Source organism: Brassica napus, chromosome C3, assembly GCF_020379485.1.
Source record: "Brassica napus cultivar Da-Ae chromosome C3, Da-Ae, whole genome shotgun sequence".
Classification (NCBI taxonomy): Eukaryota; Viridiplantae; Streptophyta; class Magnoliopsida; order Brassicales; family Brassicaceae; genus Brassica; species Brassica napus.
The window spans coordinates 4,388,010-4,414,775 of NC_063446.1; the positions used below are offsets into that span (position 1 = coordinate 4,388,010).

Sequence of the window (26,766 nt, forward strand, 5' to 3'; positions counted from 1 at the left end):
AGAGAGAGGGATAACTTCTGATTTAGTCACAACCATTTAGGAGATAATTTTTTATACAACAACAGAAGATGAATTGAGTCTTTTACAAGATTGTAGACTAAATCAGTACATGAACACAAATCTATATATGGAACTGACAAAGGTAGGATTCTGCAATAAGATCAGAGAAAGGCACAACATATAAAAGTGGCAAAACAAGTAAAAGGAGGACAAAACCATGACTAAAAAAAACAAAGTGAAACTTGGGGAGTCATCAATGGCCTACGTGACCACGCCCGCCACAACTTTTGCACATAATGTTACCACTTCCACCACAACCTACATCAAAAGCAGCAAATTGGTTAATAAATAACATTATATAACTTGAGCAAGAGAACAAAAAAAAAAAAAAAGGCAGGATAAGAGAATTGACCTAAGCAACGGACTTTAACAATGATGCCTTGGCTCTCCATAATGGAATCAACATATAAGCCAGTCCCAGAGCAAGTGGCACAAAGCAATGCACCTTTAGCTTCGCAACATGCGCAACGCCTGTTGTCACCAATCTCTCTCTCGGACATGGATAATCCGACAGGCTCATCGATGATCTCTTCAGGTACGGGCTTGTCGTAACAGAACATTGACTCGAGACTGCTTAATTGTCTGTTCACATCTCTTTTTAAACATGACTCAGCCTATATAATTTAAACAAACAATGATTCTTACTAATGCTAATACTCGTAATCATCATCATCATCAAACAAGTCATGATGACATTTAGAATCTGCATTCATTTCAGATGCCAATACATTTGAAATTACTGATGATATTAGTAAATTCGTAATCCAATTGAGCTTTCCACATCAATGAAACATATACATCTCAGGAGCAGAGATATATAACCTTGAGAGATGAAGAAGGAGGAGGAAGAGAGCACACTCTTACGCGGGAACCGAATAATCTAGGAGGAGGAATCACGCGTCGAGTTCCGCCAACGAAACTCGATTTCGCCGGGAAGGTAGCCGGAAGAGCAAAATCTAAAGCGGTATTCATCGTCGACGAGATCGAGATTTTGAAATCGAATATGGGAGATGAAGAAGGTGGGTGGTGATGGATTATAACTTTGGAGGAATCGCCGGTCATAACCGGACAATACCGATAACGGTATGCGGTTATCTAAACCGAGCCTATAAACATCGCTACTCGTAATATTATTTAAACCGAACCGATATGGGCCGTTGTAAATATGGGCTATTTTAGGGCCCAATAGAACATGTAATAAAATGAAAACTTGGAGGGGATATGGTTAGCACCTTCTCTAATCCGAAGCTAGAGGCTCTCATACTCGCGTCCACTGCAAGCAGAAAGAGATAAGACGAAACAATGTCTGTGTCAGCGATCTTTGGCACCGGAATCGCCACCGTGGCATCTTCCCCGGCTCTCCGCCAGTTTCAAGTTCCGAAGCTGGGAAACGGAGGAGTGGGAGGAGGATTGGGGATGGTGATAGAGTGTTCGTCGAGGCCGCAGAAGAAATCGACGGCTCATCACAGGAAGACGAGGCCGAAGAAGACGCAGCCTTGGGACATTAAGAGGAAGCCCACCGTTTACGCTCCTCTTCCTCCTCTCCCGCCGGATTGGTCTCCTCTCGCTCTTTCTTCCGACGACGGTGGTGCCACCGCCGGAGATTTGGTTTCAGGCGGTGCTGCCGCCTAGTTATGAGTTGTCTACTGTTCGGGTGTTGGAACCTAGTTGAGAAGTTATGTTGGTGTCAGTTTCTGTTAATGTGTTTCAGTTTCATGCTCTGTTTCTTCTTATGGACTTTGTGTCTGTATCTACTTTGATACTTTGAAGCTTCAAGCTTTTTCCTCTGTTTTTTTTTTTTTGGGTTTAAATGTCTAAGCTTTATGCCCATGGAAATGATGAATGACGTTACATTATTTTTGCTTTATGGTTGATTGATTGCAAGAAGCTAGCTCTCATCTTAGTCCTGTGCTATTCTTTATTTGCTTGCGAGAAAAGACATTATTTTTTGCTGGTCAATTTTACCCATTGCAATTTGTTACCTTAGTGGTTGGTTCCTACTCAAACGTAAGAGATTTCTTCACTCAAATGATCTGTTATGTGTCAAAATAAGAACAGGAGTGGTTTTGGTTACTACAAAATGAACAATGGGAATGGTTTTGAATACATAAGTTTGATGGTGATTACATGAGCTGTACTTGATCATATCCTTGGTAAGAAAACTTTTTGTGGTAACCAAATTAATCTGAATACTGAAGAATTTATAAGGTACAATCTCAAAATTTGGCAGATATGCCTTCTTGGAGCTACAAAACATTTGGCTAAATTTGCTGAAATGTAGTGAAAGTACGAGCTTCACTTGGTCTTGCCATTTGCCTTTTGGTGATTCCCTAAACCGTTGGCTTGATCCATGAGACAACAACTGGTCCTTAGAATTTCGGTAACAGATGTTACTTCACTTATGTCGGTATCCATTGGACATGCAACAGAGTTTGCGTCCTGGAATGGATTTTTTCTGTTCTCATCAGGCTCAAACACAAAACTGAGACCGGATTTCAACACCTCAAACCTAGCTTCCCCACTAGTATTTTCATCGTTCACGCTGAACTCTAGTAACGCCACAACAGGAGCACATTGGCTAGAATGCTTGTCTTCAAGATGTTTTATGAGGTGTGCGCAGCTGGTGTAGCCAATAAAAACATGATCTGACCCGATTGCGTCTTGCTCACTCCAGCTTCCAACTTTCCAAGTAACTTGGGTGCAAGGCTCCTCTCCTGTCATGCCTTTACAAGTAAATTTCGCTGACACGTAGTTGGTATGCTCTTGTTCTGTTCTTGTTTGATCTTGGCAGTTTTGGAATGAGACGACAGCACATAGGGCTATCCCCGAGAGCTTATTGTAATTCCAATGCTGGGGAGATTCGAACTGCACCTTAGATCCAATTGCTTCGTGACTAAACCATGTAGGTATATCAGCTCCAGGAAAGCAGGTGCTGAACAAAATCTCCGGTACAAGATCCTTCAAGAAAATGCCATTAGATTTGGAGTTTTTTAAAAGATGGCGAGGAAGAGATAAGATACCTTATTGCAGAGTTTAAGTGCACTAGGTAGTAGCTGACACTTCCTTTGAGCAAAGGATGCTATCTCCTCCTTTGCAGCTTGTTCCAATCTGTTGCAGTTCGTGAAAATGAAAGTGGAATGAATACTCTGTGTGGCCATAGCTTGGGCAAGTGGTTGCGCAATTGTTCTCAGTGAGCTGCATCCATGTGCGTCTAAGCATTGAAGGTTTGGTGGTAGCTTAGGAATATGTGTGACGCTGTTACAGTACTTCATGTCAAGCCATTTGAGTCGAGAAAATTGGCTGATGTTCTCTGGGAGGCGACATATCATTTTATTTTTGCTTAAACATATGCGCCGGAGTGATAATATATTTGGCAACTCTTTGATAGCTGTTCCATCTAGAAGTAAAATCTCCAGACGCTCCATGTTGGCCCCAACTTGTGGAAAACTTTTGAGCTTTGAACAGTCAGAAAGTATCAGTTCTTGAAGAGCTTTAAGTTCGCCAAGGTTGTCAGGGAGTGTTTTCAGCTTCTTGCAGCCTTTCATGTTAAATACGGCAAGTCTTTGGAGCTTCCCAATGTCAGAAGGAAGATCTTTTATCGCAGTACCGTCTAAGTATATTGCTTCTAGCTTTTCTGAAACTATCTCAAACCCCTTAAATTTTGAGCAGTTGGTGAGGATGAGGATTTGGAGAGACATCAAGTTAATGTCTGGAAGACACTTGAGACTTTTGCAGCCTCTCAGGTTCAGGAAAACAAGAGACTTCATATTTTCCATATCCTGGGGCAACATGTCCAATGCTGTGCAGCCTTCAAGGTTCAGTTCTTGAAGATTTCGAGCCTCTGCTAATCCCGACAAGGTGCTCAACTTTCTTGAGTGGTTGAAGTCGATCCATTTAAGTTTCGATGCATCCTGTAATAAATGAAAAAAAGAGGGTCAGCCGCCTGTAGGCACGACCCAGGTTAAGTAATCCTAGGCCCTTATTTTTTTGTTAATTCGGTCGTCCTGGTACCCGACTAATCCTAAAAACCAGGAGACAAACCATGTAACCTTTTATTTCACATATGCAGTTATCTGACTGACATGTTTCGAATCCGCAATGATTAGTTAGTGCATTTCAAAGTCCGTCGTACCATGGGAGTGGTCAGGTAAACAAGTTAATCCTAGGCTTCCTAGCTACCGAAAAGTAAAGAGAATTTTGACCACAACTTAACCAACTAACTGCGTTGAAGGACACCAATAAAGCAAACAAAACAAAAGTTCAAGATGTTTTTCATTCGGATTTTGGTTCATTTTTTCGTTTTTTTTTCTGTATTTCAGTTTGTAAAAATTAACCACCATACCAAAGTCCAAAACCATAGCTATTTTGGTTTTGTTTGGTTTATATTACAACTTTATAACTATATTTATGTTTTATAACACTTTTTTACATTTTAGTTTCTATGATTAGAAATCAAATTTGTTTCAAGAGATATTATTAGTATTCTAACTTTTAAATTGATTTTTTCTGCTTTATTTAACTTTTAATTTAAAAAATAATTAGTGAAAAAACATAATTATGATAATTTTTGAAAAGTAAAAGTAAGAAGTTAGTATTATCACAATATTACAAAATAACTAGATTTTAGTACAAATATCTATCAACAAAAAAACATAAAAGTGTGTATTATTTAATTTAATGAAAAATATCAAAAATAACTTTTGACTTAAAATATATTAACAAATTATTAAAGTCAACGTTTAAATAGCAATATCACATTAATAAAATAAATTATATATATATATATATATATATATATAATTTACATATACATACACTACTATATTTTAATAAATCGATTTGATGGATTAATAAATCGAACGATATTTATATACTGTGGTTTATTATAAATAATATTCAATCGGTTTAGTATTATAAATTTAATTATACTCGTAAATATTAAATCCTAAACAGTATGCAATTTTTCCAAATCTAAACTATTTTTTCTATTTCGGGTTGGTTCAACTTTACCTAACACTCTTATGCCATGTAAGAAAAGTGAAAAGTAATCAACTACACACCTTTTCACCCTCCCAAACTTTTTCTATCTCGCTGTAAGGAAGCTTAAGGTCCACAAGATTTTGCGGGTTGAAATCTGGTGGAAGTTCTTTCAACGGGAACTTTAGCCAATGGAGACATCGCACCTCCTCCAAAGGGAGCTGGAGTCCATCCGGGAAGTTTAAGGTAATGTCAGGATCACATTCTTGAGGACAATCGGTGTTGTAGATTTTTAAGTACCGCATATTGATCATCGAGACAAATGCTTGGCTGTGGAGGCTCTTCATCTTAACATCAGCCAAGTCAAGGAAGATAGACCTAATCCTAGAAGCTCCCTATTAATCAGTACCAAAAGAGGGCATAAGCTAATAACAAAAGTAAGAGTAACAAGATAGGCAGGAAGTTAATGTAACCTTATTGTTGTCTAACACATCAGTTATCACGTGATGGTCCCATAACCTTAATCTCCCTTTTCCGTCAGGAGCAGAGGCTTCTTGACCTTGTTCCTTACAAAACATATGCAGTGTATCGTGCATATCTATTTTTCCTCCAGATATAGTAATGAGGAACTTGTGGACGAGTTCTTCTATCTCAATCCTAGCGTCGGTGGCATTTGCTCCATATGAATCTAGTAAACTTGCTACATAATCCTTGTCCAGTGACCTGAAACCAGAAATGTCAAGAAGTGTATCCTTCTGTTGCTGGTTAAGTGCATCATAGCTTTGTTTCCAGACACTTTGAAGCATCTCACTGGAGCTTTGTGCTAGCATCTTCCTAGAGCTTCTTTCTCGACCATTATGGTACTGGCTCAGCGCATCCAATTTTGAATACCAGAGAGACACGTCTTTCCCCAGAAGCTCAGCACCCAATACCTTGAGAGCTAGTGGATTTCCTTTGGTATAATGCACAAAATCTTTCGACAGATTTGAGAAACTCGAATCGTTGCTTTGTCCACCAAAGGCATAATGGGTGAAGTGTTGTAAACTGTCTTCATAGCTTAGCCGAGGGACTTCATAGATATCATCGACCCATTCATGGACCAACGACTTATCACTTGTTGCAATGACAATCTTGCTTCCTTGTTTAATCCAGTCACGTTTTCCAAGAATAGCAACAATTTGTTCCTTGTCACTGACACTGTCAAGAACAACAAGTGTTTTGGTTCTGAGTAGCTGATCCTTGTAGCCTTCATGTGCAGCCTGGACATTCTCAAACCTGGGACTCTTGACCTTGAGTAAGTCTTCCAAGAGTACTGTAGGCAAGTAACTCAAGCCGTAATCCTTTGTAGTTTGATGGACATCTGGTAAAAACACATGACTCAAGAACCGGTTCTTTGATTTCTCGTAGAACTTCTTAACGAGAGTGCTTTTACCAATGCCAGGCGTCCCAACAACACCAATGGTACGGGTAGTTTCCTCAGAGCCAAAGCTTAACTTTTCTTCTAGCTGCTTTACACGTGATTCAATTCCACAAGAGCTCTCAACTTTTTTTTTGTGTACTGGCAGTGAAAGATCAGTACCTTCTGATGAACGGGGAGAAGCTCGTGAGGTGTTGTTCAGCGCTTTCGTTACCTCCTTGACGATTCTGTCGATGAGATAGTTCTCATCGCTGCAAACAAACAGGTAAGGCAAGATGATTAATTTAGTAATAAAGATCCCAAGTAAACTAAAGGAGTTTACCTTTTCTCGTCTAAGACGAGTCCGGTCAACAGAGGAACAGTCGTTAAAGCTTCTGTCCATTTGTTCTTGGTCTCCTCATCAAGACACTCAACCAGATCCCTGAACTTGTCACCGAACTCTCCTCTCTGCCTCTTAACAGTGGCAGGCTCCACCTTGTAAAAGATTGGAATCACCACGAGCTTGCCTTGCTCCATTCTTTCTCTCATCTTGGCAAGCTCCTTTAAACACCAATCTGACTCCGTGTACCTCGGGGAGAATATGGCTAGCGCAATTTTTGATCGTTCGATTCTATCGAGCAGAGCATTTAGATGTTGGCCCATGTTTTCATCTGTGTCTATAAAAGCATTGATGCCATTCCTTTTTAAGCCCTTCTTGAGATGACTAACGAAGCTGAAGCGTAGTTCCAATCCACGGAAGTTGATGAACACTTGGTCTTGGGGTGGCTTAGAGCAAGGTTTGAACTTCGAAGAGGAGGAGCTCGCCATAGAAGGGAGGGAGGCACTTTCTTTCTCTTGTTTTAGTTTAAGAAGTCAACCCTTCTTGCCCACCAGACAAAAATGATTAATCTACATTATATGAGATAGCTGGCCATGATATCAACATTATTTTTTTTTGTATATTATTATATCCTTACATAGTTGGTGTAAATTACACTGCAAATCAGGGTTGATAATTTGATATATCCAACCGATGCTGACTTTTCAACCAACCAAAAAGTAGACTTATTCTCCAAAAAATGAGTATTTTATAAAGATATAGTTGAACAGATTTAAATTCAAACAAAAGTTATATAAAACTATATGTTATTTAACATGAATTTTACAAAGATTATGGTAATATAAAAATATATTTTAATTAAAAATGTAAAAATTTAAAATTAAAATTAAGTTTTAAAATATTTTAACTAAAATCATAATAAATTCTCAAATTTATTCAAAATTAATTCACCCTTGTTTTTCGCAAATACAATCAATATGGCCAATTTATTTATTATCACAAAATAACATATTTTTTTTTTCAAAATAACATTTATTTAAAAAAAAATTACCTTAAAACCAAATACCACTCTATAAATATTAAATCCTAAATATATATATATATATATATATATATATATATTTTAAAAGAGTAGATTTCAGTTATTTATTTATAAGTAGTGATACAGTTGCCGTTTTACTTTTTAATGAAAGATATTTGCTTTTTGTTTGTGTTTTTTAAGAATAAAATGTGTGTCTAGTGCTATTTAAAATTAGGGAAATATCATAAGATAGTATTAAAAAAAATTGTTATAAAAATAGATTATAAGGATCAAAATGACCAAAATGTTTCATTAAATCGGTAAATATACGTTTATACCGTAGGGTTAATTAATATAAACCTTAGGGTTTAGAGTTAAGCAGTGGAGATTTGAAATTAAGATTTAAAATTTTATAAAATAAAAAATAAATATTAAAAATTTGAAAATAAAAATTTGAAAATAGTTTCAAAAAGTATTTCGAATTACAAAAAAAAATATGAAAAAAAAATTCTATAAAAAAATAATTTCAAAAAATATATTATAAAAAGTTCAAATTTAAAAACATATAATCTAAAACTATATTAAAAAAAATCATTTTTTATTTGTATTTATATATTTAGATTATTATGATTTTTTGTTACCTATTAAATACAATATTTTAGTTATTATTTTTGCTATTTTTATTTTTGTGAGGAAAACTTGAAAATAGTATATTTAGGAAAATTACTCTAAAAATTATTATTTAAAATAGCTTGGAAAAAAACCAAAGGAGGGGCTTGAGTAGTTTCATCCCAATACTCCTCCACCCCTGGATTAGGACCCCTGAACATGAGTTGCGAGAAGAATAGTCACAGCATCAACATCATCTGCTCGGAGACGGTACGGTACTCCTTCGTCAGCCACCTCTCCGGCGCTTTACGCCGCCAAGGCATCTCTGTGTTTGTGTTTGCGGGTACAGATGAGCTGGAATCTTATTCCTTCCCCGATGATCAGAATCAGGAAGCTAGGGTTTCGGTGGTGGTTTTCTCCGAGAGCTACGCGTCTTCTGGTCGTTGGTTTGCTAAGCAGCTCGAGCTTCATAAGAAGAATGGCTACGTAATTGTTCCAGTGTTCTACGGCGTTGACCCATCGGTTGTGAACCGAGATCTCGAATTTCTGGGAACAATGAAGAGAGACGGAAACTTAACACGCCATCCATCAAGGTAGGTAACAAACACTGTGTAGTTTGTTGTATGCATATCATTTAGATTCAGTAGATTGAGCTTATAATATTGGTACAGCGACTCGGAGCTTGTGGAAGAGACCGTGAGGAATGTTTTTGCGAAGCTCTCTCCTACAGAACGAATTGGAATATACTCGAGGCTACTGGAGATTGAAAACCTGCTTTGCGAGCAACCTTGGGACATCCGAAGCTTAGGAATCTGGGGCATGCCTGGCATAGGGAAGACGACACTTGCTAAAGCACTATTTGAGCAGATTCACTGTGACTACGACGCTTCTTGCTTTATCGAGAACTTTGATGAAGCTCTTTATAAGGCGGGACCTCAACGTTTACTGGAAGAGCAAATTTTCAAGGTTGTGATGGAAAAGTTTGGAGTGAGCAGTTCTTACATTACAAGACTGAGCCTCCTTAAGGACAAGCTTTGCGATACAAGGATTCTTCTTGTTCTTGATGATGTGCGTAATCCTCTAGTTGCAGAGTCTTTCCTTGCAAGGCTTGATTGGTTTGGTCCCGGAAGTCTGATCATCGTAACCTCCAGATATAAACAAGTGTTTGCCCATTGTCAGGTAAATGACATATATAGGGTTCAGGGTTTAAACGAGCAGGAGGCTCTGCAGCTATTCTCCCAAACTGTCTTTGAAAAAGATGTGCCAGAGCAGAATGACCGGGAACTATCATTGAAGGTGATTGACTACGCTAATGGAAACCCATTGGCTCTCAGTATATATGGCCAAGAGCTGAAGGGGAAGAAGTCAGAAATGGAGGCTACATTCCTCGAGCTCAAGCAATGCCCTCCACAAAAGATTCAGGATGGGCTAAGGAGTGTTTATAGTGCGCTTAGTGACAACGAGAAGCACATCTTCTTGTACATTGCTTGTTTCTTCAAAGGAGAGAATGTCGACTATGTGGCGCAGCTGCTTAAAGGGTGTGGTTACTTTCCTCGTGCTGGAATAGATATTCTTGTGGAGAAGTGTCTGGTGAATATTTCAGAAAACACATTGCAGATGAATGACCTGATCCAAGACATATTCAGAGAAATCATTGTTGTAGATAGAATACAAATGAAGAAGTGCGCCACTATGTGGCAACCTTCCAGCATTAGATATCTACTAGAAGATGATGAACTCAAAGGAGATGACCAACTGAAAGAAACTCCTAAATGTGTTATGGTCTGTTTAATTTTTGGCTACATTTAGACACAGCTTAGTCTTTAAAGATGAGTCAAACTTCATATCTATCACCTTCCCTTGTTCTTACAGGTCGCTGAAGACATCAAAGGCATATGTTTGGACGCATCAAACATGATATTTGATGTCAAACCTGATGCCTTCAAGACTATGGTCAGTCTAAGGTTCCTGAAGATATACAATTCCCAGTCTGAAAACATTCATGGACACAAATTTCCCAAGGGGCTCAGTTCTCTGCCTAGTAATCTAAGGCTCCTTCACTGGGAGGAATATCCCTTCAAATCCTTGCCTCAAGCTTTTGACCCACGGGAACTTGTCGAACTCAGTATGTCTTACAGTCAGATTAAGAAACTCAGGGCAAGAACCAAGGTAGGCAATGCAATCCAACTTTCAGCCTACTCAATACATTATGGTCATATTATTAATTTTAATTTTTGTTCAGAACCTCAAGATGTTGAAAAGGATCAGGCTTTGTCATTCCCAGCAGCTAGTTGAATTTGATATACTTTTAGATGCTATAAATATCGAGCTAATTGATCTCCAAGGTTGCACAAGATTGCAAAGTTTCCCAGACACCAGTGAATTACAACATCTCAAAGTTGTAAATCTCTCAGGTTGCACAGAAATCAAAAGTTTCCAAGGGGCTCCACCAAATATTGAGGAACTACATCTCCAAGGAACCAGTATAAGAGAAATGCCAATTTCCATGGTGACCCACTACCCCCAGAAAGTTAAGCTGAACCGCCAAAAGTTTTTAAATCTTTTAGAAAACTTCCAGGATGTTGAGCATATGGACTTGGAGAGTGTAACAGAGCTGGTTAAAGTAAGCTCATATAATCAAGGTTTTGGCAAGCTTGTACACTTGAACATGAAAGATTGTTGTCATTTGCAAAGTCTTCCTGACATGGTCAGTCTAGAATCTCTCCAACTTCTTCTTGTGTCTGGCTGCTCAGAGCTTGAGGAAATTAAGGGTTTCCCTAGAAACATGAAAAAGCTATATCTTGGTGGAACCGCCCTACGAGAAGTGCCACAGCTTCCCCAAAGTCTAGAATTCTTGAATGCTCATAATTGCTTGTATCTGAAGTCGATTCGTTTGGACTTCGAGAAGTTTCCTAGGCACTACATCTTCAGTAATTGTTTTAACTTTCCTCCACAAGCTATCACTGAGTTCCTAGAGAAAGATCTTACAATAGTATCAAACATAGCCGGAGCAAAAAAACAGGTTTCTCTTACTCCTTTCTCTTCGTCTCTTTCACACATGCATATGTATTTCATAGTGAATAACAACAAACACGAATTTAACCTTGAAGAAAGCAAAAAACTTAGAACAAAATGAATCGAGGCAAATACGTATACCGATTATTATGTAAATAAATAAATTTGTAATTTTTTAGATCTGTATTTATGATAGCCTCTTGATTTTCTCTTCCTTTAGGAAAACATCCTAATCCTAACAAAATTACTTTTCTCAGTCCTAAAAAGCATACTGTACTGGCCTCCTCACCTCTAGATGTCTCTATCACAAGTCTATCTTCTGAATGTTGGCCGTTTTGCTTATGTACTAAGATTTAAGTCACTTCCAGAACTAACACACATATTATCTTATTGAGTTTAGCATTTGTTTGAACAGGAACACATCAAAGCATCTGAAGTCACCATTTGTATTCCTTTAGATGCATGTCAAACATCTCACTTTCTCTTGCAAGCAGGCCCAATTGTAACGATAGATTTAGCTCCTTGGACGGGGAAGCCTATCTCTGGCTTTACTATGACTGTTGTAGTATCATTTCAGGATGATTACCACAATACTGTAGGTCTTGGGATTAGGTGCATATGCACATGGAAGGCCAAGAGTGGCTACTCGAAAATTACAGAGAGGATATTTCAGTGTTGGACTCCAACGGAAGCTCCAAATGTTGATTTGGATCACATATTTATCTTCTATGATACCGAAATGCATCCTAGTGGTGAAAAACACCCCAATTTGTGGGATGAAGAAGTTAAATTTGAATTCCACACAGTGAGTTGGGAAAAAAAGCTTTTAGGTGCTAACTGCAAGGTCGCCTTTTGTGGCGGCAGGATAATTACAGCTCCAATACCTACTGAAATCACAACAGAAAGTGACGATGATTCATGGGTTCTTGTAGAGGGTCCTCCAGCATCTTCTACAATAGTGCTAGAGGCAAAGAGCCCAACTCCACTTTCATCCAACGAGCCACCAGCAACTACAAGTCCATCTCCATTGTTTTCGCTTGAGCATGATGTTGGCTGGGGCCATAAGTTTAGACTGAGAGATCTTGAAATGGCAACTAATGGATTCTCAAACGAAAATTTTATTGGTGAAGGCGATTACGGGGTTGTTTACAGAGGAGAGTTTTTAGACAGTACTCCTATTGCAGTTAAAAAGATTATAAAAAAGTTGTGAGTTCTAGTTACAAATGTTCCATATTTAACCTCTTTTTGGTTTGTTTCCTCTGTCGAGTGTTGCTTGATTTGATTCTGTAGGGACCAAAGAGGAGAGGAAGAATTTATCTGTAAAGTTAATGCAGTCGGTCGTATGTGTCACAAGAACATAGTCCGTCTTCTTGGATATTGCATTGAAGGCACAGACAGGTATAATATTGAATCTTTGTCTTGTTTAAAGAGAAAAAAAAGATAGAAACCGAATTGAGTCACTCAAATGAAAATTGCTATTAGAATATTGGTTTACGAGTATGTGAGCAACGGAAACTTGGAAAATTGGCTTCACGGAGAAAAAAAACAACATGGATGTTTAACTTGGGAAGCAAGGATGAAGATTCTCATCGGTACATCAAGAGCGTAAGCAAGATCATTCCTTCTTTAAATCGCAAACCCATATCATATCTTATTCTCACATTACTGATCATCATCTATGTAGTCTTGCATTTATACATGAAGCAAACGAATTTCACAGAGACATCAAGCCAAGCAACATACTGATCAACGACGAATTCGAAGCAAAAGTTTCGTATTTAGGACTTGACACGTCAGAAAAACGAGCGATGGGAACATACGCGATAAGAACATACGCGATGAGAACATACGCGTGAGAGATGCTAATATAATTTAAAAGAAAAGGGTTTTAGTATCAAAGCTCAATGCTCAAACCATCTTTTTTTGCTAACGCTTTGCAGATACGCTGCTCCAGGATTTTTAAGGACAGGGATATTCTATGAAAAAGACGATGTGTATAGTTTCGGTGTTGTGCTCTTAGAAGCAATCACAGGACGGCACCCTATTGATCACAGCCGTCCTGCTCGTGAGGTATAAGTTTTTATTCCATTAAACTTAACAATGGTCCTTTTAATGATGACTTTCATACCTAACCAACACTGAATCATTGCAGGTAAACCTAGTGGAGTGGTCGAAGATGATGGTTAGAAAAAGGCGATCGAAAAAAGTACTTGATCCAAAGATAGAGGTTAGGCCGCCTGCGCGAGCACTGAAACGAGTTCTTTTGTTAGGTCTACGTTGTGTTGATCCAGATATAGTCAAGCGGCCAAAAATGAGTGAAGTTTTGTTTTATATGCTAGAGTCTGAGGAATATCCCACTCCCATTCGAGGAGAAACAACAGGTTGTTGGAACTCGTTTTGCATAAACCGGTGATACACTAATCAATCTTTTGTTACAGCCAAGTTAACTGTCTTCTTGTAATATGTTTAGATTTAATTCCAAATGCCAGTTCGCACTTTATTTTTTTAAATTCAATATTAAGCTAAAACGATATGGGGATTTCAAAATTAAGGAATAGTAACAAGCAAATAACAAGTTGATTTTAGGTTTTCAGATTGATGAGAAGCTGACCTAGGGTGATTCATCGGAGTGATTACAATCGCAAACCAGACAACTACTCAGATTCAAGATAGGGATAAGTCTAGAATTTGGAAAACCAAACAACTATTCAGGTTCAAAATAGAGACAAGTCTAGAATTTGGAATTCGCGGTTAAAGCAACACAAGTTCCTCCTTTCATCAATCGGACTCAGCGCCTAAGATGTCGCTTGGTGTGAGGCCTGATGGTGAACCTTAGCGTTCAAGTCCGATATATTCACAGTGCACCCTAACATCTACTTTCGTATGGCTAGGGATATAATGCTTATTCATATAAGACCTACCAACCTATGTCATTTTTGATGAATAAGTTAAACGTAAGATCATATGCTAGGTGATCAGATTAGCATAAGCATTAAGTGCTACATGAATGAAGACAATTAAAGTTTTAACCTATTTATGTTTAGTTTGGGTTCTAACACCTTAATACCCTAGGTCAACTAAGCCGACTACTCAGCCATAACAAATGAAAACACAAGACTCAGATTATGAATAATACATGCAATAAATAAGAAACAAAGTAGAGTTCATGATGATCTTCTCTAGGCGAGAGAGATGAAGCCGTCTTCCTTACAAGATAGCGAATTGCAAAAAGTTTCAAAACTCTAAGTCTAGTTTCTTGTGTAAAAACTAGTGTAGAAAAATAAATGAGATATGCTGTCAGCTAGGTTTTCGAGATAAAAGAGGTAGGCAAATCCCGAAATAGAATCTTAGTTTCTTCAAATATCGGGAGCAGTCGAGGCTTGCTCATCTTCGAGCACACCCGTCAGGTTGCTCTGGTTGTTTTGTGCGCGGGAAACACCAATTCTGACATATTTTTTTCTTTCGTCTCTTCAGATGTCTCTATACTTATTCCAGATCTGAATTGACTCAAAATAGACTGAAAAAACTGGATAAAAATTCTAAAACAATTAAGAAAACATATGTACAATGTGTCAAAAACACAACATCAACAGTTTGTGTTGAAGTGACTGGATGTTGGAATTATTAAGTAGTGTAGTTACATGTCAAGATCAGAGTGTCTTCTCTCTTCTGCAATGGGGTTTTGGAATCTCGTGCCCACCTCTCCTTCAGCTGTCCATTCTCCTTTCGGAACATTTAGACTGTTGTTATCTCCTCATATAGAGGATGTCATGACACATTCCTCTGTTTGCAGTCTCTGTCGAATCCCATTTTGGGAACGCAACTTGTTTCTTTTTGTTGGGCAACATGTAATCGACTTTATCTGGAGCAACCGCCTTCATCAGAACTTCTTCAAATCCATTCCATCCATTCTAGCCACAGCTGTACATTTTATCCGTTAAATTTGATTTGATTCGTTATTCGTTTCGATCCGCAAAATTTCGGATATCTGTAAATTTCAGAAGTAAAGCAAATACTAAAAATCAATATCCATTAAAATCAAAACAAATTACAAATATTAAAATTTTGGAAAATGAATATCAGTTCCGATCCAGCAATATATAAATACATGTATATCTTGATTATATTAAAAATTTAAAATTGTATAAGTTTATATAATTATTATCCTAACATATGATTTGACAAATTATGTTCACATTATTACCTATATAAAAGTATTACATAAAAAGAAGAGAAAAAATTTATGACAATTATGAAAATTCTTTTCCTATTGTTATAAACATACAATTCATGGGGAAATCAAGAAATAGATAAAATCGAAAATCCACGATTTGAATTGACGCCCTTTCATTGTTATTATAATTGTAAACTAAGTTTAAATTTACATAATATGTAGTTTCACTACTTCTTTTAGTTTTTATTTATATATCATGCAAAAATAAATATTTTTAAAAAGAAATTTGTATTGAATTTTTAAGATTATTTGTATTAACCAAAATGGATGAGATATACGTAAGTATTCGTAAAATATCCGCAAATATCAATTTATTTTTCGGATATCCGTATTTTTCCGAAGAAAAGCAAATCAAAAAATTAGATACCCGTAACATACAAAATAAATCACAAATACTTTAAAATCCTGGATATCCCATCGGTGCCCTAACCTTAATTCTAATTCTAGCAGTGATTGAAATGGCTACTGGCAATCGCGTTCAGACTTTTAGCCTTTTAGGGAATCCAATCACATTGTCTTTCAAATTCATTTCAAAAGTTAACCATTTTAGGTCGAGATGTTGTGCTGAAGGCCCAATATAAGCACAAATTAACTGAAGAGGCCCATTAAAACCCACATGAGTTCTAATGAGTCGTTAGTTATCGTCCCGGTAGCGAGACCTCCTCTCCACCGTCTACTTCCCCTCCGTCACGCCACGATCCTTAGGGTTCCTTCTCACAGTTTCGTTCGGATTTGAAATCCTCTCACTTTCGATCCATCTAGCATCCTCCAAATTGGTAAGTTTCGTTTATTTCTCGTCAATTTCTTCCGGAATCGATTTATCTACGTGTGAGGATGTGTTTCTGTGCTCACGCTATATTCAGAATAGGTTCGAGAATCATATACCTATACGCACATACGTATCCTTGATCTCGATTTATTACAAAAAAGATTGAACCAGATCCTTTTTTTTTTTTTTTTTTGCAGAAACAAATAACCGAGTTTGATCACAAGCGCAAGTGCAAATATGTCTGTCACAGCGGGAGTGAGTGAAGCTGCACTCGCTACACGCGCCAAGCTACGAGGTGGGATTGGCCAGACCAAAGTGAAAAGATACTGGCCCGGTAAAGCTCCCGAGTGGGCCGACGAACCCGAGGAAGATGAGGATGTTAGGATGCAAAAGGTTGACGCTTTAGATCGAAAGCATGATGATTTAGCTGTTGCTAGAAAGGATGACCCAAGACTGCGTCGTTTAGCTCAGACTAGAGCTGAGAATCGTGAAGAAGTTAGAGCTGATCATCGTCGCGTTAGGCAGGCTGAGATTGTGTCCACCGAAGAAGAAGAGTTGAGGAATCAAGAGGAGGAAGAAGATGAGGATGCGTTGGAAGAGAGGAGGAGGAGGATCAGAGAGAAGAATCTCAAAAGAGCTCAAGAGGAGGCTGACTTACTCCCCGTGGAGGAAGAAGACGAGGTGGAAGATGAAGAAGATGAGGAAGAGGAGTCTGAGTACGAGACTGATTCTGAGGATGACATGCCTGGTGGTATTGCAATGATCAAGCCTGTCTTTGTGCCTAAAGCTGAGAGAGACACTGTGGCGGAGCGTGAGAGGCTTGAAGCTGAAGAGCAAGCGCTCGAGGAGTTAGCAAAGAGGAAGCTCGAGATGAGGAAGCTCGAGACGAAGCAGATAGTGGTCGAGGAAGTGAGGAAAGACGAGGAGATACGCAAGAACATGTTACTCCAAGAAGCGAACATCGGAGACGTGGAGACGGACGACGAGATCAACGAGGCCGAGGAGTACGAGGTCTGGAAGACGAGGGAGATCGCTAGGATCAAGAGGGAGAGGGACGCGAAGGAAGCGATGCTGAGAGAGAGGGAGGAGGTTGAGAAGCTGAGGGGAATGACGGAGCAGGAGAGGAGGGAGTGGGAGAGGAAGAATCCTAAGCCTTCGTCAGATAAAGCGAAGAAGAAGTGGAACTTCATGCAGAAGTATTACCACAAGGGAGCTTTCTTCCAAGCGGATCCTGACGACGAGGCGGGGTCCGTGGGCACTGATGGTATATTTCAGCGTGACTTCTCTGCACCGACGGGTGAAGATAGGTTGGATAAATCGATTTTGCCTAAGGTTATGCAAGTCAAGCACTTTGGTCGGAGTGGGAGGACTAAATGGACTCACCTTGTTAATGAGGATACAACAGATTGGAGTAACCCGTAAGTCTTTTGCTTTCAGTGTTTCCTTTCTTACATTATTTGGTTAGTCATAGGCTTCTGAAGACTTGCTTATTAAGCTGAGAACTGAACTAAGTTATTTCAGGGGTAATCTTGTGTCTGTTTATTCGTATATGGAGCTGCATATTTTGGATGATTATGGTTTTTGACATAATGAATGATTTTTGCAGGTGGACTTCTAATGATCCTCTACGAGAGAAATACAACAAGAAAATGGCAGGCATGAATGGTCCTATTGAGAAACCAAAGGGGAGCAAGAAGATGAAAGATTGGGAGAAATAAACAAAGTGGTATGTTATAGCCACAAAATAAAAGTCATCTTCTTACTTTGTTATCGCGGAGAAGTCTATCTAAATCTCAGTAATTAATTAATGTTTGCTTTGTTACTAGCGTAAGCTCTTGGACAAGAGACATGCGGTCGTAGGAGCGTCTTTTGTATTGGGATCAATCAAGATAGCTTTTTTATGATTCTGCTTGTATCACGAAAGCATTTCTTATTTTCATCATCTAAACATTATGATTTATGAATACATTAAAGAATCCAACTTTCACAGTTGCGCACTAAAATCAGCAGCAGATTCACCAAGGTGATCCAAATGGGATGAGCAACTAACTAGTGTAGCCAAATGAAGAAAAAGGACATGGGTCGTCGGTCTCAAAAGCAATAAAATCACGAACCATGCTCTCATGATACCTATCAGTAAAGAATGGGATAAAAACCATGACCAATAGCCTCGGATCATGGTCAGTGTTGGATTGAGGATTGAGGATAGCGTTGAAATGAAAGCTTATTTAAGTTCTCCTTCAAGATATTCGACGAACATACTCACCAATCAACTTCTAGATACAATAATACAGACAATCTTTTGTTACGTGCTTCTACTCATAACTAATTAATTATTTTAATTTCGAAATAACAATTAAATCTGTGTTTTTCTTTATAATTACAAAGAAACAAACTATGTTTAGTATGATTAAAATAATAAAATGGAATAATTGTAGGAAAAGTAGGGGCGCCACCACCACTACGGCACCAGCTTAATAATAACAAAAGAGCCCAACGAAGAATTGATCATTCGTTTTGCTGTAAAGAAAGCCAAAAACAAACAACAGAGCCCCACTCTTCTTCTTCATCATCGTCCCTAACGATCGTTATAGTCAACCATTTTTTTGATTCTCTCTCTCTTTAATTCAACCTCCCCGTAAGGTACGTCTCCGACTTTCCATGCCTTCCCCACGTCTCTCTCTCCCCCCATTCTTTTTTTTTTTCCATTTCATTTTCCCTGTCTACGTCATGACTCGTTTAGGGCGGCTAAGTAACGAACTGATGAAAAATTGTTGTAATTATCGGATTTGATTCTCTATTTTCTCCACGATCTGTTTCCCTCGTACCTGGTGATTGAGCTCACCAATCACCGATTAGGGTAATCTTCGATTTATCGATCCGATTTGGAAATGATTTACCTTTTATTGGTCTCGTGTGCGTTAGATCCGATCTTAAATGTTGCATGTGATTTGATCTAAAAAGCTTCTACCTTTGAATCAAAACTCTCATCAAATACGATCAAAGTTGCTAACTTTATCTTTAATTTGAATGTTTGTTCTTACAGAAACAACCTGGAGAAGAAGAAGAAGAAGAGGAAGAAGAAAAAAAAAGATGATGAGTGATCGGTCGGAGCTCAGAGTTCACGTACGGAGATCGTTCGACATTATGATCAGAACCTTTTACAGATGGATCTGCAACCATCCCTTCCTCCTCGGCTTCGTCGCGTTTTTGTATCTTCTCCACAGAACCTGTCCTCTTCTGTTCTCCGCCTTGGTGGTTGCATCTCCCGTCTTGGTATGCACTCTCGTTTTGCTTGGAACGATTCTGAGTTTCGGAGAGCCGAACGTACCTGAGATCGAGAAGGAACAACCGGAGACTGTCTACCAAGCTGCTCCTTTCAGAACCGAGGTTTCGAGGGATCCTTTTTCTACTGTTGTTGTTGAGAGAGGTGGTGGTGGTGGGGAGAGTTTTAACGTGGAGAGGTTCCTGGGGAGGGAGAAAGAAGAAGAAGAAGATGTGGTTTTGGATGGGAAGGATGTTGCTGATGGGTTAGTGGAGAATCTTCTGAGTGAGGTTGATGACGATGGGAGGCCTTTTGATTATAGGCCTTTGGTTGATGAGACTCTTGACGAGGTGAAACGTGGTGGTACTCATGTGAGGTTTGAGGAGAGAGCGTTTGTTGTGGACGTGGATAAGAAGAGAGATGGGGTAACTGGAAGGGAACAATCATTAGATGCAATGATGGACGATTCGAAGGAAGATCAGATGGATGTATCTCCGGTTTCGCCTTGGAGACCGATGAGGCACGAGGAAGACGAGGATGATGATGCTGATGACTCGCTGGACTCTGGTTCAGACGGTGCGGAGAGCTCTTCGCCTGATCCTTCTATGACTGACATCATCCCCATGCTTGACGAGCTTCACCCGCTTTTACACACGGAGAATCCAGGCCGCGGCGTTGCGGATCTTGAAGGATCGGATGCGGCTTCAGAGGGGCCGCATAGGAGTAGTAGTGATGAAGGGATGGAGTCTGATGTTGACAGCGAAAGTAATGGAGAGGAGGGAGACAACGAGAACGAAGAGGAAGAGGAGGAGGAAGACGAGGATGAAGAAGAGGAAGAGGAGGAGAAGAAGGAAGAGAAGGATGATGAAAGCAAATCAGCTATCAAGTGGACAGAGGCTGACCAGAAGAATGTTATGGATCTTGGAACTCTCGAGCTCGAAAGAAACCAACGGTTGGAGAATCTCATCGCCAGGAGAAGAGCTCGCCACAATATGAGAATGATGGCTGAGAAGAATCTGATTGATTTCGATAGTGCTGAGATTCCCGTTAATATGCCGCCGATCTCAACCGCAAGGAATCCATTTGATCTTCCGTATGATCCGTACGATGATATGGACATACCTGGCTCCGCTCCGTCCATTATGTTCGCTAGGAAAAATCCATTTGACTCTCCATATGATCCAAATGAAGAAAAGACAGACCTCAAGGGTGAGGGTTTCGAGGAAGAGTTATCTTCTCAGCAACCGAAGGATCAAGTGTTCAGAAGACATGAGAGTTTCAGCGTTGGTCCGTCGATGCTCGGAGGTCCCAGGCACGATAGGCTGCGGCCTTTCTTTGTGCTGGAAAGATTAGCAAACGAGGGAACTAGCTATTATCCATATGAAAGACAGCTCAGTGAAGTTAGTGAATCCAAAGTCAGTTCCGTTCCTGATAGTGAATCTGTGTGCACAATCCTTGAGGATGAAGAAAAGAAGGTGGATGAACAGGATGCTGATAGAGATACAGAAAAGGCTTCTGACCGTGATGAAGAAAAAATGCATTCGGCTTCTGACCATGATGATGAAGAAAAGAGCCGTTCAGGCTCTGACCATGATGAAGAAAAAAGCCATTCGTCAGAAGATTCCGATTCTGATGAACAAGGTGATAGCAGGAATCTTCATCATGATGTGGCTGAGATAATACTGGGAAGTCCAGAAACACGCCATGAGGAATCAAACGTGACGGACGGAGAAACTTCTGATAAGTCAAAACATGATAATGAAGAGGATTCCAGTGATAGTGATTCATCCTTATCAGAGACAGAAGAAGAGATAGGGGATGTTAGTGAGAATGAAGCAACGATGGTCTCTGAGCAGAAAGTTGATCGTCATGAAGAATCAGGTTCTTCTTCCCAGCCTTCTTTTGGAGGAGGATTAGAAATCCATGTTCCAAGAGGTGTGGATGATGATTATCACCATGATCATGATGTAGCGCCTGCTTTCATTACTGCACGCCCCTCGCTGGAGGACTTAGCAGCTCATGATCTTAGTGTGGACGACCACCACGTAGAACCTGTTTACGATACAAGTCCTCGTTCTGGCAGTAGGTTCCCATCGTTTTCTTCGGTGTCGTCTGATTACAAACCAGATCTACCTGAAAAGAGTGCGGAAGAAGTACAGGAAAATGCAGACAATGAAGGTGAACATGCGGAGATTCATTCCACTCCTGATGAGACTGAGAGAAGTACAAGGGAAGTAGGAGAGAGTAGCTCGCATGTTACAGGAGAGGCAAACCTTCACATTGGGGAGGTTGGAGGAATTGAAGGTCAAGAGGAGCTGCATGAGGAAGTGAAAGAAGTATCTTCAGGGATGCTTGAACAACATCTCCCAGTTGAGCATACAAGTTCACTTGATGTGGTACATGACATAGCTGAAACTTCAGTTCACAGATCAGTATCTGAAGGGATAATGCACGAGGAGGAGGAGGATAAACAAAAAGATGAAGCAATTCTTCAAACATTCAATGCAGACATCCCAATAGACAGTTACTCCACTTTGTCTTCTGGAGCAGTTGAGTATGCTGAGACGCATTCATTTAATGACGAAGACGTTCAGCAGTCGGAGCAAGATTCAGTTCAGTCATCAGTTTCTGATGCCAAGGAAGAAACACACCCCAACCAAACTATGGATATTGAAGTAGACTCTGTGAATGCTAGTGTCCAAAATGTGGGATCAGAAGAAACGACTCCTTATGAATCAGATAGAGAACTGACCTGGTCTGATAAATCTGTGGTAGAACAATCATCACCTGGACCTGGTGAAGATCAAGTAAGTCATGAAACTTATCCTCTCTCGTATATGTGCATCATTACAACGTTTATCTGATGAGTTTGATATACGAACTTCTACTGCTCTCCTCTAAGCTTAAGATACTCTATGTGATATACTTAACATCATAACCTACAAGATAATAGAGATAATATACGATCAATCACTTGATGATACTTAACTTGTTTCTTATCCTCATGTCATATTTGACAATTGTATTCATCTAGATTTGTGGTTTCTTAGCTGGAATTGGATATAATACGTTTTGTTTCTTTGTTCTTTCTGCAATTTATTAAGCAAGAGATCTGTTCCTTACCGTTGTGATGCGTTATTGCAGGCACCAGCTCGTGCAGCTCCTGTTAGTGTGGTCTTTTCCCGCAACATCACTTTCCACGAGTATCATGATGCTCCTGAAGATACGGCCGATTTATCTTGTTTGACCTCCGACACATCCTCATCTCCAGCAGAGTCTCCTGAGTACAAAACACCTATGGTTGGTGAAGGCTCAAGGGCGGAGTTCTTCCAAGAGACTGTTTACGACGAGCTTGACCACGTGGTGGAGCGGTTAGATCAGCTTACAGATTTACATGCGATATCTGAAACTCCTCCTGACGTTATTAACGAAGAGGCGGACGAGATCAAAGAGATTGATGAAGGATTGTTGTCTGAACTCGACACGATTGGAGACTTCAGTGTTAAGGAAGTTGTGACAGATTCTGAACCTGGGCCATCTTCGATAGGGTCAGACACTGCGAACGAACTGACGGAAGCTCTGCCTGTTTTGGAAGCGAGATCGGTTGAAGACATAGAATCTGCTTTCCAGCAGATCAATGAAGGATCTGAGGTTGAGGATGTTATTCTTCCTAGTACCGTTCAAGACCAGTTGGCTCAAGAAAATTATGGAACCGAGTCAGATTTGACAGTTGTGGAAGCTACATCGAAGGATGATCTAGATACTGCTTTGAACCAGGCTGTTGAAGAGAGCATGAGCAAGCAGCTAAGTTCGCCAGAGTCAGAAGGTGGGTCTGGAGAAGTCAAGAGTGCAGTTGAAACCGAATCACCAGGGTCTTCGGTTGAAGAAAGGTCTCTTGATGAGACAAATGTTCATCTGAACAACACACCTGAGAAAGAAGACAAGGAAGAGGAAGAGGAAAGTAAACTGAGAGAGGGAACCACATCCGATCTATCGTCTATCGAAACTCGATCACTGGAGGAAATCCCAAAACCTTCTGAACCAAAAGAGGAGATGGCAATGGAAGTAATCTCTGAAAGAGTGGTGATTCCCGCAGAAGGCATTGACTCTGGTAATGTAACAGTCAGTGATGAAGTTGTGACTGAGGAAGCAAAAGCTGAGACCTCAAGCAATGCTGATGCGATTGTACAGAGTCATGAGTCCAAAGAAACTCCGGAAAGTTCAGGGGAAAGCATTGCAGAGCAAAAAGAAAAGACAGAGAAGAAGAAGGAGAAGAAGAGTAAGTCCAATTCTTCAAGCTCGAGCTCAAGCTCAAGCTCTAGTTCAAGTGATTCAGATTGAAAAATGGAAGGGTAATACATCTGAACTCAAGTAAATATATGTTTGTTACGTGGTAATGATAGGCACTTCTGGGTTTTGTGTTTTTCATCAGACTGTGTGCTCTGTTTTAAGAGGGGCAAGAAGAAGCCGCTAATCTTTCTTTTTTTGTGTACCGAGTTTTCTCTTCTTTGCTGGTTTTTCTGCGCGTCTGTGTTTTCTTTTTCTCTTGTTTCAGCTTTCATATTTATTGATTTGATTGATTTGTATCTCTTCATCAGACTGTGTGCTCTGTTTTTTGGTTTGTGACTTGAAATATGCAGCTCTATAAATTGGATTGTATTGAACATGGGACGTGAGAGCTGAGAAAATGAATTGCTGTTTGGATTTTTCTTTGAACGTGTCGAGTTTGAGTTGCTAGTGTAAGCATTGTAAATCTATAAGAGGACTCTACCTAAAAAGGGTTTGGCTTTTCATTTCACTGTATACTCACTTGTTAACAAAAGAAGCCTTGTGATTGAGATTCAGGTGAATAATTTCTGAATCTTAAGATATTTATAAATTATTAACTACTTTCTGAATCTTGAGATTATAAGAAACTGTTTAAATTAATAAATGATGATGTTATGCTTATCATTATTAACTCACATGGCTAAAAGCATGCCTTTATCATAGTTTTATCACAAAAGTTTATAAGCCAGCAATGAGGAAGTTTTTAGATCTTGTGATTCGTTTATCTATTATACGATCTACCAAACTCAAGATGACAAAAAAAAAAAGTGAGATATATAATATGGTTTGTGACTTTGTATATATAATTTTCACAACTTTTTAAAAAACTAAGAAATAATTTTCACAATACGCGTACGAGTTAGTTCAATAATTTCATACAACATTACTATTTTTTTTTTGCGTTTGATCTGTTTATGAGCATATTACTCTTGTTTAGGGTTTCAGAACGATAAAGTAAAAATAAAATTGATGTTTTTCATTAAATGCTCGTGTGAATGTTGCTATTATTATAATGTAGATCTAATTCTAAATCCACCGACAAGCCAACTTTAAGGATGCATATGCATTTTTCTTGCCAAAAGTCTCATCTCAGTTAAATTAAGTGTTCGTTTTATTTGCTGTAATTGACTAGTACTCCTAATTATTAGCGCAGTATACAAATCATTGAATTAACCTATATTTTTTTTATCCATATTCTGTCAAACCACTTTTTTTTTTTTTAACCGAGTGTCTTGGCCCCACCGTATTGGTCCAGACTAGAGACCGAACCTTTAGCGGCGCGGACGCTCACTCGAAGGTGGGTCATGGCCAGGCAACGGTCTTCGGTCTCGGGCGCCAGAGCAAATCCGCATGTAAATTCTCTAGTGGCTAGTGCAAATCGAATCTGAGGCCGTACTTGCAGCCGCAATCCGTTTACCACCTAGTCTTGGTTTCTGTCAAACCACTCTTCAGTAAGCATTTGGTTGACGTGGATTAAGGAAGAATCAGCACTTAGTTGACTGAATTGTCGGTTTGGAGCAGCATCACCATCTTCTACATTTTACTATTTTAAACTCGAAATACACACTTACACAATTTTCGATCCAAGAGAATGGTACGCAAAATGTCCAAACTAGTTACTATACGCACGAGTCCCGCTATAAAGAGCTTATAATATACTATTAATAAGTAGTGTATGAGGTTTGGTTAGAGTTCCATAAACTTTGAACTACATGAGAAAATTAAGGATCAATGATTGGTATGCGAAAAACCATATCGTCAAAGTTTTAGACTACTAGTATTGTGCTATGGACTTTTAGTCCTTCGAATGTTCTAACGCAAGCTTGAGAAACAGTGAGGTTCTTAAGATGTCTATACAAAGTTTATTTTGTAATCGTCAAAGTTTTTTGCCTATCATTAATATTCAAGATTTAAACTCATAAAAACATAAAGAAAATTCAAAATAGGATTAGAAGGAAAAAGTAACATGTAATTAAGGGAAGCGATGAAGATAATATAAGTTAAGAATCAATATATGGTGGCCAAATCATCAGCAAACAACAACATCAAGACCACTCATCACTTTGCTTATGAATCTTAAACAATTACATATATATTGTGGGGCCATAATCCTTCTACAACAACTGTAGTCACCCACCATAATATTTTTCTCGGCCAGTTTTATAAAAACATAAATATCATGATTATGACTATTGTATTTACTAAAGTGAATGTTAATGAAAACTAACCTAAAATGTATTTTTAGTAGTCAAATTATGGGAATTTAATTATTTCTTTTATCAAAAATAATCAGCTTCAACCTCCTCCACATGGTTTCCAAAACGCTGCCGAGCACGAGCAGGGCTCTTCGTGCTGAATGCTAAACGCCGTCGTATTTAGCAGAAACTTCACTGTGAAATGTGAATCCCCACCAACCTCCGTGGGTCCCATGCCACCTACTAATCGCTCCACGCACACCACCAACTCCCCTTCACATTTTAATTCTCTATTTAATTTCTTAATACTATACATTTTAATTTCGTCTAACTAAATGATTAGACTTTACAACAGTAAAAATAAATAGATTGAACTTTACTAATCAAAACTATAATACAAATTTGAAGCTAAGATATTTCTGTTAATTAGTTAAGATATTATCTAAAGATTCGTTCTAATGAATCATAAATTACATTGTTCATATTTTTAAATTTCAAGCCAAAATACATACGCAACTAAAATACATTCAAGAACATAAATTACTAATAAACAAAT

The 26,766-nt window shown here is 38.9% G+C and overlaps 6 protein-coding genes across 12 annotated transcripts; 4 read left to right on the forward strand and 2 right to left on the reverse strand.

Moving 5' to 3' along the window:
- Positions 1-35: 35 nt before the first annotated feature.
- Positions 36-1,163, reverse strand: LOC106386529. The gene is made up of 3 exons (XM_013826356.3): positions 883-1,163; positions 413-674; positions 36-318 (listed from the first exon to the last, which is right to left on the reverse strand). The coding sequence occupies exons 1-3, from the start codon at positions 1,120-1,122 to the stop codon at positions 254-256; spliced, it is 567 nt and encodes a 188-aa protein (XP_013681810.2). The 5' UTR covers positions 1,123-1,163; the 3' UTR covers positions 36-253.
- A 96-nt stretch (positions 1,164-1,259) lies between these two features.
- On the forward strand, positions 1,260-1,851 carry LOC106386530 (50S ribosomal protein 6, chloroplastic). The gene has a single exon (XM_013826358.3). The coding sequence runs from the start codon at positions 1,363-1,365 to the stop codon at positions 1,690-1,692; it is 330 nt and encodes a 109-aa protein (XP_013681812.1). The 5' UTR covers positions 1,260-1,362; the 3' UTR covers positions 1,693-1,851.
- LOC106386528 (disease resistance-like protein CSA1) lies at positions 1,829-7,355 on the reverse strand. The gene is made up of 5 exons (XM_013826355.3): positions 6,777-7,355; positions 5,511-6,705; positions 5,121-5,432; positions 3,081-3,971; positions 1,829-3,018 (listed from the first exon to the last, which is right to left on the reverse strand). The coding sequence occupies exons 1-5, from the start codon at positions 7,259-7,261 to the stop codon at positions 2,356-2,358; spliced, it is 3,546 nt and encodes a 1,181-aa protein (XP_013681809.2). The 5' UTR covers positions 7,262-7,355; the 3' UTR covers positions 1,829-2,355.
- A 1,199-nt stretch (positions 7,356-8,554) lies between these two features.
- Positions 8,555-13,918, forward strand: LOC106386532 (protein DA1-related 4). Of its 2 annotated transcripts, none has more exons than XM_022698725.2 (10): positions 8,555-8,996; positions 9,075-10,185; positions 10,276-10,572; positions 10,646-11,425; positions 11,819-12,624; positions 12,709-12,816; positions 12,901-13,023; positions 13,103-13,270; positions 13,359-13,488; positions 13,571-13,918. In XM_022698725.2, exons 1-10 carry the CDS (start codon positions 8,623-8,625, stop codon positions 13,829-13,831), a joined length of 4,158 nt encoding a protein of 1,385 aa, XP_022554446.2. In that variant the 5' UTR covers positions 8,555-8,622; the 3' UTR covers positions 13,832-13,918. The 2 variants fall into 2 exon arrangements, with proteins under 2 accessions (XP_022554446.2, XP_048607983.1); XM_048752026.1 differs by having other exon boundaries at positions 8,556-8,996; positions 11,834-12,624.
- A 2,335-nt stretch (positions 13,919-16,253) lies between these two features.
- LOC106386533 (microfibrillar-associated protein 1A-like) lies at positions 16,254-18,408 on the forward strand. Of its 3 annotated transcripts, none has more exons than XM_048752033.1 (4): positions 16,254-16,428; positions 16,619-17,839; positions 18,028-18,147; positions 18,248-18,408. In XM_048752033.1, exons 2-3 carry the CDS (start codon positions 16,659-16,661, stop codon positions 18,137-18,139), a joined length of 1,293 nt encoding a protein of 430 aa, XP_048607990.1. In that variant the 5' UTR covers positions 16,254-16,428; positions 16,619-16,658; the 3' UTR covers positions 18,140-18,147; positions 18,248-18,408. The 3 variants fall into 3 exon arrangements, with proteins under 3 accessions (XP_048607990.1, XP_013681818.2, XP_048607991.1); XM_013826364.3 differs by having other exon boundaries at positions 18,282-18,408; XM_048752034.1 differs by having other exon boundaries at positions 16,280-16,520.
- Positions 18,409-18,875: 467 nt separating this feature from the next.
- LOC106386534 lies at positions 18,876-24,489 on the forward strand. Of its 4 annotated transcripts, none has more exons than XM_048752029.1 (4): positions 18,876-19,064; positions 19,468-22,493; positions 22,831-24,038; positions 24,119-24,489. In XM_048752029.1, the coding sequence occupies exons 2-3, from the start codon at positions 19,515-19,517 to the stop codon at positions 24,025-24,027; spliced, it is 4,176 nt and encodes a 1,391-aa protein (XP_048607986.1). In that variant the 5' UTR covers positions 18,876-19,064; positions 19,468-19,514; the 3' UTR covers positions 24,028-24,038; positions 24,119-24,489. The 4 variants fall into 4 exon arrangements, with proteins under 4 accessions (XP_048607986.1, XP_048607987.1, XP_048607984.1 ...); XM_048752030.1 differs by having other exon boundaries at positions 24,327-24,489; XM_048752027.1 differs by having other exon boundaries at positions 22,831-24,489.
- Positions 24,490-26,766: the final 2,277 nt, after the last annotated feature.